Source organism: Trachemys scripta, chromosome 4 (assembly GCF_013100865.1).
Source record: "Trachemys scripta elegans isolate TJP31775 chromosome 4, CAS_Tse_1.0, whole genome shotgun sequence".
Lineage (NCBI taxonomy): Eukaryota > Metazoa > Chordata > Testudines > Emydidae > Trachemys > Trachemys scripta.
In genome coordinates, this window is record NC_048301.1 from 6,498,753 (window position 1) to 6,512,199 (window position 13,447).

The window sequence follows — 13,447 nt, forward strand, 5'->3', positions numbered from 1 at the left end:
TGTAATATTTTTCTTTGTTTACACATTTAAACATTAATAGGAGAGAGAATTGAAATTTCTGATAAAATTAAATATAATAGCTTATCAAAATATCAAATTGAACATTAATTTAAAACAAATGAAGTTCAATAGATTTTTTTTTTTGTTCTTCCAGATTAATATATTTTGGTGGTTATGGATGTAGAAAACACAATGAACTGAGTGATTGTTTTGATGTTCATGATGCATTTTGGGTAAGATTTTTTTACTGTTTAAAATAAATAGTGCCTTCTGATTGTTGAAAAGTTTTATTAAACACATGACTTATTATTAAATGAACCACAGCTACTAAAACAAGGAGCCAGATTCAGTCCTGGAGTAAGTAGAGTTAACTCCATTGAAAGAGAAATCTCAGGACAGTATGGTGTATATATTGGGTTTAACAACACCTATATAGGGTATACACAATAGAAGCTGATGTCTTTCCTCTGTGTAGCAGGTAGAGTGGGCAATATTGTGAGGATGTATGGGGTACAGTGGAGGTACTCTTCAGGGGAGTGATGAACAGTGATTTAAGTTAATGGAACTATACCTGCTTGCACCAGGATTGAATTTAGGAAAACTCTGGGCTATACTCCATTTTTTTTTTTAAACTAGGGTGTGAAATTCTTGCCTCATGGAAGGGGATGTCAAATTTTCCATTGACTTTGATGGGGCTAGGATTTCACCCTGAGATGATTATTTAGAGATACTTCATAATGAAAACGTTTTGGCATATTAATGTTGATTTACTTTTGTTTGAATATTTTTCTCTCTTCAGAGGAATCCTCTCCTATTAGTGGAGCAAAGTTTCCAATATCTGTTATTATGGAGCTATAATAATGACTCCATAGATGAGCAAAATGGAGCATAAAATGGAAAGTAGACTGTAAAATGCTTTCCATTTTATGCTCAATTTTGCTCACCTCAAGAAACTTCCACAAAAGGTCCTTTTGGCTTTATATATATGTTTTAGGTCATTGGAGATTTTTTTTTAATGTATAAGGTTAATGATACAAGCTGTTTTAAATTTATGGATAATTGCAAAGTGGTATTTCACTTTTTGAAAACTATTCTAATTTTTGTTGTTGTGTGCTCATAAATTCAAACTAGATTTACCATACTTCCACATCTACACATTACAATAATCTCAGCAGACATGTAAAATAATCACGTTGTACTGCAGCCATTTGATATTAGACTGTTCCTTCATTAGTTTGTTTCTATTAGATTGCATCAACAGTAATACAGAATTGAATCTTGAAAAATTAATTGTGATTTCAATTTATAATTTATTGGGAGTACCCAAGCCTGGACCTCCCCTAGATAAAGTAAAAGCAAAGAGCTGTTAAAGTAGAAAAAGTGAAATAGCTCTATTCCAATTAGATGCTTCCATTCACAGAAAATGCTAGTATTGAGCTCTTTGAAGTAATGGCAGGGAATTTATCGCCTGACAGCTTTATCTGTCCACAAATACCTTCCCTTAATTTATTATCCAAAGTAAATACCTTTACCATAAGATGTCTGGAACAAAGTACCACTTAGTTTCCCATAGTGAATTGTTACAATCAGGGCCATCCTTACAGGAGTGCGGGGCCCGGGTTATAGGTGCCAAGTTTCTAATCTGCTGAGGGGTGCTCCCCGAGGCCCCGCCCCCACTCCACCCCTTCCTCCAAGGCTCCGCCCCTGCCCTGTTTCTTCACACCCCTGCTCCGCCCCCACCCCGCCTCTTCCCACCCCTGCCTCACCTCACCTCTTCCTCACCCAGTTCCGCCTCTTCCCCTGAGTATGCTGCGCCCTCGCTCCTCTCCCCTCCCCCCGAGCACCTCCTGACACCATGAAACATCTGATCCACAGTAGGTGCTGAGAGGGAGGGGGAGGTGCTGATTGGCGGGCAGGAGGTGCTGGGAGGAGGTTCTGGTAGGGGGGCTGCCGGTGGCCGCTGCTCTCCTCCTTGCCCCCACCCACTCGCCCGCTGCTCTCCTCCTCGCCGTCTGCCTGCTGCTCACCTCCCTGTTCATCTCCTCACCCTGCTCGCCCGCCTCCTGCCTCACCTCCCTGCCCAGCTCTTCATGATTTTATCGAAGCACAGGGCCCTCCAAAACACAGGATCCATGGCAGTCGCCCTGAATCACCATACCTAAGGGATGGCTCTGGTTACAATATTCATAATTAGAAAATGACATAGAAGTCTGTTTAATCATTATGCATGTTCAACTGTTGTTGCCATTAATGAGAGTTGGATACATCAAGGAGAGAACAGACCCCTTTCATCAAATGTTAGTATTAATCTATAAGAAAAATGTCTTACTAATGAATAAACCTTTGTTTATACAAAGCATATCCTACTAAACATTTGAAGGCAATATTTTCTAAAGTGCCTAAATGATTTAGGAGCCTACATCCCATTCTCAAAAGAACAGAATTATCAGACACATAGATGAACATGATTTGTTGGGGAAGAAGCAATGTAATTTTTGTAAAGGGAAATCATGCCTCACCAGTCTACTAGAATTCTCTGAGGGGGTCGACAACGGTGATTCAGTGGATATAGTGTACTTAGATTTTGAGAGAACATGTGACCCTCACCAAAGGCTCTTAAGCAAAGTAAGATGCCATGGGATAAGAAGGCAGGTCTTCTCATGGATCAGTAACTGGTTAAAAGATAGGAAACAAAGGGTAGGAATAAATGGGTGAGTTTTCAGAATGGAGAGAGGTAAGTAGTGGTGTCCCCCAATGGTCTGTACTGGGACCAGTACTATTAAACATATTCATAAGTGATCTGGAAAAAGCGGTAAACAGTGAGGTGGCAAAATTAAGAAAGGGATATATATATTTTCTGTCTTATTGCCTCTGTATAAATCCATGGTACACCCACATCTTGAATACTTCATGCAGGTCTGGTTGCCCCATCTCAAAAAATATAAATTGGAATTGGAAAAGGTTCAGAAAAGGGCAACAAAAATGATTAGGGGTACGGAACAGCTTCCATATAGAGAGAGAATAATAAGACTGGGACTTTTCAGCTTGAAAAAGAGACAACTAAGTGGGGATATGATAGAGGTCTATAAAATCATGACTGATGTGGAGAAAGTAAATAAGGAAGTGCTATTTACTCCCTAGGGGTCACCAAATGAAACTAATAAGCAGCAGGTTTAAAACAAACAAAAGGAAGTATTTCTTCACACAATGCACAGTCAACCTGTGGAACTCTTTGCCAGATGTTGTGAGGGCCAAAACTATAACAGGGTTCAAAACAGACTAGATAAATTCATGGAGGATAGGTCCATCAATAGTTATTAGCGAGGATGGGCAGGGATGGTGTCCCTAGCCTCTATTTGCCAGAAGCTGGGAATGGGCGACTGGGGATGGATCACTCGATGATGACTTATGTTCATTCCCTCTGAAGCACCTGGCATTGGTGACTGTCAGAAGACAGGATACTGGGCTAGATGGACCTTTGGTCTGACCCAGTATGGCCATTTTTAAAAGTGCCTTTGGCACTAGGGGGCCTAAATCCCATTGACATTCAATGAGACTTAGGTTCCTAAATGTTTGTCACTTTTGAAAATTTTACCCCGTGTGTATTTTTAAAATAAAAATTAGTGCATGCCTGTTCTTACTCTGATTAAATACAGAAAATAATTTGTCACTTTTATGCCTAAACCCTTTTGATAAAACAAAAAGATTGAGATGAAGTAAATGAAAAAAAATAATTTTAGATATTTTACTCTTCTTTTTAGGAAGGGCAGATATTTTGGGGATGGCATAACGATGTTCATGCTTTTGATACAAACACACAAACTTGGTTTCAACCAACAATTAGAGTGAGTATTTTTTAAATCTTTAATCATTCTGTACATTTTTGTAACTCCACCCCATATTGAATAATAACTGTACTCTAGAGACTGATGTCAGGGAGAACTATTTTGAACATGTTTGGCATTTCTCAGGCTTATAACATGAGTGCATTTTTATGTTCTCCCTATCTCGTAACACAAGAGAAAGGGAACATTAAATGAAACTAAAAAGCGGCAAATTCAAAGCCGTTTTTCCACACTGGACGTAATTGCTGCTGGATGTTGTTGATGCCAAGAACATAGTAAAATTCAAAGAGGAACTGGATAACAAGAATATCCAGAGTTAGAGTAGTTAATGCTGACAAAGAGTATTGGAAGGGAGATGAACCCTGAAATGAGGGTTTAAGCCAATCTAACTATCAAGGCTTAGGATCACCACATATTTACCTACCTGCATTTTCCTCTGAGTCATCTGATGTTGGAAAAAGGATGCTGGACAAGATGGACCACAAGCATGATCCATTATGGCCATTCCTATGATCTTGCAATCAGATCCATGTTAATGGACTCCTGAACTCATGTTGCATTCCATTGACTTCAGTGGGGGATCCAGCAGGCACAGGTTCCATCCATGCAGATCCAATTGCAAAATTGGGTCTCTAGTCATTAGAGTAGCTCTTCAGCCTTTTGATATTTGTGGGGAAAAATTGTTTAATATTGAAGGGATATATACACTTGAATGAATACTGTGCAGATGCAGTTGTGGTGTTTCATAACTCTGTTGCATCAAGGGTTTAATGCTGAGAAAGACTAACATTTATTTTAACAGTGTGAACAGGAGCAGTAACTGATGTCTTACATATAGGAAATTATTTTATATTAATATTGTTCCAATGATGGCATATATTCTCAGTGAGCTCTCAATAAAACTGTAATGTGAACATTTTTATATATTAATATTATAGGATAATGTAGAGCCTCATAAAATTCTGGTAAGATTACACAGACTCCATTAAGATCTCAGTGGAAGAATTATAACATAAGATTGTTTGACACTTTCATGATTCTTTTATGTGACTTCTTATGATTCTATAAAATTCTTAAACCAAACATCAAGTGAAAAGTTCCATTAAAAACTAAGGCTCTGGTCTTGCAATCCCTATTTTTTCTTTACATGGGGAAAACTCCCGCTAGCATCAGGTGATTGGTGATACAAAGTTTAAGAGTCTGATTTTTGTAAAGCAGTGAAAATTTATGAATGAAGCGCATTATATAAGAGCTAGGTATTCATTATTATTATTTCTCAATATTACATCATGGGGATATTTTTTTTCAAACAAATAACCTTCACAACATACAAGATCTTTAAGCATAAGAAGGGGAAGCTACTGTCTAAAATTTATCCCCAGGAGTCACCATAAATCCTGACCACAAACCAACTCCATAGGTTTGAGTAGTCAAAGTTTTGTTAAACCCTCTGCAAAATTCCTGCATTTTAAGTGCTACTGCTTCCCCCCACCCCCAGAGGTGACCACATGTGGTACTTTGCACCTCTGAAAAACAGGCCCTAGAGGACTTTTCCACCAGTATTACTGTAGTTTTACATTGATGAAACTCTAGAAATCAGTGGAGTTCACTGGTGTAAAACTGGAATGAAGCATTGGTAAGTCAGGTGCTGAGAGAATAAATTGAACACCAAAATGCATGGGAATTTAGTTAAGGCTGAACTGTACTACACCATGCATCATCTAATGCCTTGGGAGTTTTGGGTGTTCCCTCAAATAGTTTTGCACATTTGCAATTTTGCCTTCATATTAGAAGATACTGGAAGATATGGGGTACATTTCAACATTACCATTGCATTTCATGTTTTATTGACTTGCAGTTAGACATTTACTGACACTGTATAGATTAATGTTCTAAAAAATCTTGTATTGGTACTTTCAGGGTGGAGTTCCACCTCAGCCTCGAGCAGCTCATACGTGTGCTGTGCTAGGAAATAAGGGTTACATCTTTGGAGGACGAGTGCTGGTTAGTACTTATTTAATGAATATTTTATTGGCAACAATATTATTTTTTGCTAATGACTTACTGAAAGCAGTTTATTTATGCAGTACCAATAGAGCCCAAAATGTCTTTGCTCCTAACTCGTATGTTCAGGGAGAGAAGTCCCAATATGTCTCTTTACCTTCTTGTGCACCTGCAGATAGGCTATGGACAATCTGCTTCTTCTGTGCAACCCTAAGGGTTGAAGCACAAATTGCCCAAAAAAGAGCAGGCAAGTAGTAGGCCCTGGTCATATAACAGTCCACACAAGTCTACAAAGATGGCTGGCCATAGAGTGGGGGCACACCCAGAAAAGCATGTAGTATACTTTTAGGTCATTGTGACTGTTAGGTCTGCACTACTTCGTGCTTAGAGTTGTGGGTAACTGCCATAATTTAGCCCTAAATGATGTTCATTTCTGTTTCAATGGAATCTTTTGTCTTTAGCTCAAAGTATTTTTTCTGTGTTTTGCATATTTATTAGTAAATTCAAGGAAGAATCCAACCAAATGTACATATGTATTGAAACAGTATAACAAAGCTAGAGCTAAAACACCACATGGCAATTAGTCAAACTAAATATTTTTAAAAAGTCTCAAATTCGAGCAATAATGTTACCTTACTGCTGAAAGTAAGTGTCACATATTGGGAGACTAACTCAGTCCATTGACATTGTGCAAATGGCATTGATCACATCTTCAGATGAATCTAGGACACAAGGCATTTCAAAGGTAATGACAAAAATATGTATTTGTTGTCTTATAAGGATAGATAAGGTATCCATAAAATGGTCATAAACCCAATAAAATTGGCAAGCTGTGTGTAAGCTCCATTAGCTTTGCTTTCAAAGAAGTCCTGCTAAAGTATGATTTACTTTAGGTAAGCTTCAGATAAGTGGCAGAATGTTTTTATTCTGTGCTAAACACACCTTGAAGGGCTTATATGATCGAACCACTTATTTTTTCTATTTCAGTGAATGAAATAATAGCAAGTGGTACATTTTAATTTAGTGGTTTTTACGTGCTGTCTCATCTAAACAAAGAAGAAATATAGGATATTACCAATTGCTCTCTCCCCTTTCTTCTCTCTCTCTCTCCCCCCAATATAATGCATTCCAGGACATTCCAGAAAGCAGGAGTCAGCAAGTGCCATATTTTTAAAGGTATTTTGGCATCTTAAATCTGGGCCTAAATAGATAGTAAATCAATAGATCTGGCCAAAATGAGGGGAAAAAAGTAAAATTAAATTATACGCAGAATGCTACCCACATTGTAACACTTACTACAGCTATTATGGATAATACTTAAATAATTTTTTTAAATAATAAACTTAAAACACTGCTCAAAGAAGTAGGAAACTGGCCCCATATTGCTATTGTAATAAAACTTTCTAGGAAGGAGGCAAGTGTCAGTAGTTTATTTTCAAATAGACTCTTTTTACAAAAGATAAGAAATGCTTCTTCTTCAAGTAGTATCCCATATGGGTGCTCCACTTTAGGTGAGTCTACATCCCTGTGCCTGTGATCAGAGATTTTTGGTAGCTGTCCCCGTTTGGGCTGCACATGCCGCATTTCGTGCCGCTTTTGGTGGCTATATAGCACCGTGTGGCCAAAGTGCCTTCAGTTCCTTCTTTCTCTACTGCCTTTGGCCTGAGACACAGTTCTCAGCAGAGCCTATTTAGTGTTGTGTTGTTATTGTTGTAGTGATAGAGTTAGTTAGAACTATGCTCTTCCCTCATTTACTTATTTCTTGTTTAAAAAAAAAAAAAATTCTGCTAAGAATCTGTTATCTGTAGAGTAGTGTAGTTTTCTCTACAATGCTCCTTCCCGTTAGGGAAAGATACCAGGAAAGAGGGACATGTCCGGATACTCCAAATTCAGACAGTGTCTCTCTTGCCAGGAGGCTATCCCCATCAGCGATGGGTGCTCTTGATGCATCTGCTGTCTAGGAGAGGCACGCACACCACAAAAGTATATACATTGCCTCAACCTCAAGTTATGCAGCAGAAAAGTCAAAGTGTTCAAGTTAAAATTTACCATAATGGAGAGCTCGCTGCGTCCAGCTTCCAACCTGGGCCCAGAGACTCCCTCTGAGCACTGGTCCCCATTGACCCCAACGACAGGTTCAGAGAAACATTCCCTGCTTCCCTCACAGAGGAAACTGCTGCAATCCTCACAAAAGGCCACCAAGGAGAGGACAACAACCTCTTCTACCAGGGAACATGCTAAAAAGAAAAGATCCCCAGCGTGCTTGATGATATGGGTACTGGCCAGAGCAAGGTTGAACACCTTTGAGTCGGTGGGATCCTCAGATATCGCTGGTACCGTTAACGCCAAGGACCCTAAGAGGGTGGACTCAGAAAGGAGTGGCAGCGATAAGCCTAGCTCTTCCATGCTGGCATTGACTGAGCCACTCAGACATGCAGCACCAAACAGATTGGTACCCCAACAATTTACCAATCCCTTAGCAGAGCACAGAGCCCCATTGGCACTGACAACCACTTCAACTAGAGTGGTATTACTGCTAATGTCTCCATGTGGTACCACAAGAATTCTGTTTTCAGAAGGACTTTATAGCCAGTTAGTTCATTTTATAATTCATGTATTGTGTGATGTTATGATTAACATGCTATGTCATATATAATCATTGTATTCTCAATAGATTTAAATTGTAGGATTATAGAAATATAAGATTGATTGGTAGCCAGAAGGGATAAGTATATATTATGTATCTAAGTAAGTAGGGCTGAAACACAAGGCGTACAGGCTGAGGCCTGTAGGATTTTAGCTTAGCCATACCAGGCTACAAGATTACAGGAAAAGATGTGTGTATGGGTGGTATTGCAAAAAATTAACAATAAGAGTAATTTTTTGCTTACAAGATACCTGGTAGTCACATTTTTCTAACACATGCCCTAATCACAGGGTGCACTATATCCATAAATGCTAATGAGGTATAGTCAGAATCACATTATAAAAAGAGGGTGCCCAGATTGGGAAAGTTGAGTTCCTTATGGGAAAACTCCAACAGGAACTATCCCTCTACTGATGATCAATTGGCAAGGCAGCCATCAGAGTTTAAGAATATCGTTAAGGAGGTATATTTGTAACTTGTGCATAGGTCTTTATAGGATTTCTGTATGCTTGGGTAATCATAACTTTAATAAAACTTGAAACACAGACTAAACCTTGTACTTGTAAATGTATGAGTGTCACTATCCTTGGTCTTTGTGTTCCTAGAGACTCTAAGTCTAAAACAAGTAGCAGAGGTGACTTTCACTCTGAGCTTGAAACTGTAGCCACCAGAGCCGAACCCAGGTTGGTGTAATACCACGTTACAAAATTAACTTGAAATAAAATAAAATAAAAGGCTACAACTTATTGGTATCTGAAATACCGGAATCTCCTCGGTACCGATATTGCTCTGGTACACATCACATCCCCAGTGTGCTCGGCACTCTCACATTCAAAACCACCATCCGGATCTTCTCCCCTATCTAGTGAGGACGATGCTGATGAGGAAAAGGATATTTACTTCTTTCTCAGCAATACTCCTCTCCCCACCTCAGACAACTACTAGACCAGACCCATTGGTAAAGACCAGATATCAGCCTGAGGGTTATGCACATAGATGGTACAGACATACATGGATGCCACACATGCCATTCCGACAACAATGGCCTTACTGGGATCCATGGGCTTACATACAGGCAACAATTTTCCAGGCCTCCTAGCACCCATAGAGAGCTCAAGATGCTCCCAGTCAGCCTCGTTACGTAGACCCCGCTTCCTCCCCTCCCCCTACCTCAGGACAAGACTTTTGAGGACCAGGAGGAGAGGCTGGATCAGGAAGCCACCCCACCAACCAGCTTTGTCCGGAGAGGATAAGAAAATACTATCATGCCTTCTCCACGGACAGCCAATGATTTTAATCAGTTCCAAGAACTATTTGAGAGAATTGCAGACTCACTACACATATCTTTGGAAGAAGTTATAGAGTCTTAACATAAGTTACTGGATATACTCCAAACATCAACTTCATCAAAAATTGCTCTCCCCATAAATGAGGCTCTGATGGACCCAGTTCAGGCTGTCTAGCAGACCCCTGCCACAGTACCACCCACCTGCAAAAGAACAGACAAAAAGTATTATGTCCCATCTAAGGACATGGAGTTTCTATTTTCACATCCCTCTCCAAATTAGTTGGTGGTCAAGGCAGTGAATGAGTGGAGCAGGCAACATGCATACTAGAAGTACCCCGTATGATAAAGATTGGAAATGGTTAGGCCATTTTGGGTGCAAGGCCTACTTATCAGTGACTCTGCAATTTTAAATTGCCAATTATGAAGCACTGATGGCCAAATTCAGTTACACCAACTATTCAAATATGACTCAATAAATTTAGTCATCTTTGAGTGGGGAACCCAACAATTCTAGGCAATTATCTTGAAGGTCACCTTCTGGTTAGAATGGCCTTACAAGCTTCCTTAGACACAGCCGACCCAGCTGCCCGATAGATGTCTCCAGTTGTAGTCATGCGAAGGGCGTCATGGCTTCACCTCTCAGGATTTCCTGAAGAGATACAATCTATGGTTGAAGATCTTCCCTTCAAAGAATCGAAACTGTGGACAAGATGGATGAATCCCTTCATTCCTTAAAGGATTCAGTCTTTACGTGTCTGCATGCCTGCGCAAAAGAGAAGCCCAAATAAATATCATTCTGCACAGTGATAGAGACCTGCTCCATACGTTCCTCTGCAGAGACCATATGATTTGCAAAGACAGAGGGTTACGAAATGTAGGCCACCTCCATCTGACCTCCACTGCTTTCCCCAGTCCCATCTGCTTCAACCACCATCAGTTTGGAGACTGCCTGACCCCATTCTACCCAATATGGCAGAGTATCACCTCAGATAAGTGGATGTTAGAAATTATCAGCACCAGATACTCAGTTCAATTTATTTCCCTCCCTCCTTCCCGCCCTCTCTCCCCATCCTACTTCAGGGACCTTTCTCATTAGAACCTTTTATGGAAGGAAATAAACCACCTCCTGCCCTTGGGTGCTGTTGAACCTGTTTCGATACAACACAGAGGGGTGGGCTTTTATTCCAACTATTTCCTAATCTCGAGAAAGAACGGTCAGTGGACACCCATTCTAGATTTGAGAAACTCATCAAAGTACACTAATTCAGAATGGTCACATTAGCAACAATAATCCTAGCGCTGGACCGGGGGATTGGTTCTTAACCCTCAACCTCCAGTATGCATATTTCCACATCACCATACATCCATCAAACAGGAGATTCCTCAGATTCGTTCTGGAGCAGGATCACTACCAGTACAAGGTACTTCTGTTTGGCCCTTCTGTGGCACCCGGAGTGTTCTCCATGCACTTCTGCAAACAGGGAATTATGATATTCCCATACTTGAATGATTTGTTTATTCAAAGCCCCCTCTCGAGATGATAACATAGCAGCAACACAAAGGACAATGGCCCTTTCCTCACAAGTAGGCCTCCAACCAAACATTAAAAAATCAATACTGATACCTGTACAGCACCTAGAATTTATTGGGGGCCTACCTCAATGCAGTAGAGGCCAAAGCCTCATTGCCAACTGTAACAGAGTGGCACTCACCTCTCGCAAGCACCCCCATTGGCAAAGTGTGTGTGCCCACCCTTTCTGTATGCCTTGCGGTGAGTCTTCAGCAACTGACCCCTCCAGCCAAGTCACACACAGTCTGTATTTGAAATAAAAAGCAACCCCCTTCCGGTGTACAAGTCCAACAGAGGCCTCTCTCAGTGCCCTCTGTAACATCTCTTTACCTGCAGCCCTATCCTTGGGCTTGCTCTTCAATCAGTCCAGCAGGGCTTATCATAGTATTCTGGTTCAAACGGTCTCTCAGCCCCTTCTATACTCTCTCAAATTATCCCTGCTCTAATATAGAACCATGCCCCAGGGCTCCCTCCCTGGAGGCAACGTTTTCGCCCTCTTGGGGCCCTTCTGGACCCAGCTCTCCTGCTGGGCCACTAAAAGAATTCAGTTCCCCCTTCTGGGGTGCATCAAAAGTCCAGGCCACTTCCTCAGTGGCTAATGGTGGTGGCAGGGGGAACATGCGGGCCCACCCACTACTCCCAATCCCAGCCTAGGGACCTTATAGATAGGAGCCATCCACTGCATTCCTTTAAATAAACTGCATCACTGCTACAATTCCCTGGGCCACTTTCCCTGGCCCCAGCACATTCTTCACCTTTATCTCAGGGCCTTGTCCTGGTTGAGTCCCAGCAGCCAGCTCAGAACGCCTTCTTGCTCCCCTCCCCCATCTCTGCTAGCACTGCTCTGTTCAAGGTCCTGTAGTTCCCTCAGCCAGCCAGGCACACCACCCACACTCCTCCAACTCCAGGAACTGAACTCACTCTGACCCTGCAGCTCTTTTTATACTAGCCTGCTGGGCCCTGATTGGCTGCTCCCTGCAGCCCCTTCTGATTGGCTGCATCCCATACAGCCATTCTAGGCAGTTTGGAGGACTCTCTCCACTGCCCTTTTCGGGGTGGGGAGAGATGTGGCAGGACCGTGAGGCCCAGGGCCGGCTCCAGGCACCAGCCCACCAAGCATGTGCTTGGGGCGGCACCTGGAGGGGGGCAGCGCGGCGCGGCGCTCTGGCCCGAGAGCGGGGCTGCGACTGGGCTCGCCGCCCTCCCCGCAGCGCTCTGGCCGCCGGGGAGAGCGGAGCCGCGGCGGGCTCGCCGCCCTTCCCCGGCGCTCTGGCCACCGGGGAGAGCGGAGCCGCGGCCGGGCTGTCCGCCCTCCTCCCGGTGCTCTGGCCGCCGGGGAGAGCGGAGCCCCGGCTGGGCTCGCCGCCCTCCCCCCGGCGCTTTAGCCGCCAGGGAGAGTGGAGCCGCGGTGGGCTCGCCGCCGGGGAGAACTGAGCCCCGGCCGGGCTCTCCGCCCTACTACCGGCGCTCCGGCCGCCAGCGGAGCTGCGGCGGGCTCGCCGCCCTCCCCCCGGCACTCCAGCCAGTCGGGGAGAGCGGGCCCGCGGCCAAGCTTGGCGCCCTCCCCTGCTGCGCTCCCCGTGGGGGGGAGGGGCACGCGGCAGGAGGCTTTTTTGCCTGGGGCAGCAAAAAAGCCAGAGCCGGCCCTGGTGAGGCCTCCAGTAGGAGGCCTCAGGGCCTAGTCCACCCCGTCACACTAACTCACAGATTTACCCCCCCCCAATCAATTTGATCTCTACAGTGCAAACCAGCCCACAGGTATCAGCCAGAACATGCTTACAACTAGGACATATGGCAGTGACCACCTTTGTTGTAAGACATGCTAGACTACATATGCGCTGCCTTCATGAGTGGCTCAGGACAGTATACAGTACGCACAGACACAATTTGAACAAGTGTCTTTCAATGACCGTCACAGTCAAAAGCTTACTAGACAGGTGGACAAAACCCCACAAAGTATGTTTGTCACAGAATCACCTCTGTCACTAATACTGACAACAGACACGTCTCTGTTGGGTTGAGGAGCACGTTTGCAAAATTACAGAGTACATGTCAACTTCAGAGTCAACTTTATACATCACCCTACTGCAACT

The 13,447-nt window shown here is 42.9% G+C and overlaps 1 protein-coding gene across 3 annotated transcripts in view; it reads left to right on the top strand.

Moving 5' to 3' along the window:
• Positions 1–13,447, top strand: part of KLHDC1 (kelch domain containing 1) — a 54,306-nt gene that overhangs the window by 16,274 nt on the left and 24,585 nt on the right. For 2 of the 3 annotated variants that reach the window (XM_034768586.1, XM_034768583.1), the window contains exons 5-7: positions 155–233; positions 3,762–3,845; positions 5,766–5,849. In XM_034768586.1, the coding sequence (XP_034624477.1) occupies positions 155–233; positions 3,762–3,845; positions 5,766–5,849 (247 nt within the window). Of the gene's footprint in view, positions 1–154; positions 234–3,761; positions 3,846–5,765; positions 5,850–8,016; positions 9,325–13,447 lie in introns of those variants that run through there. The other variant, XM_034768585.1, reaches the window with a different exon arrangement.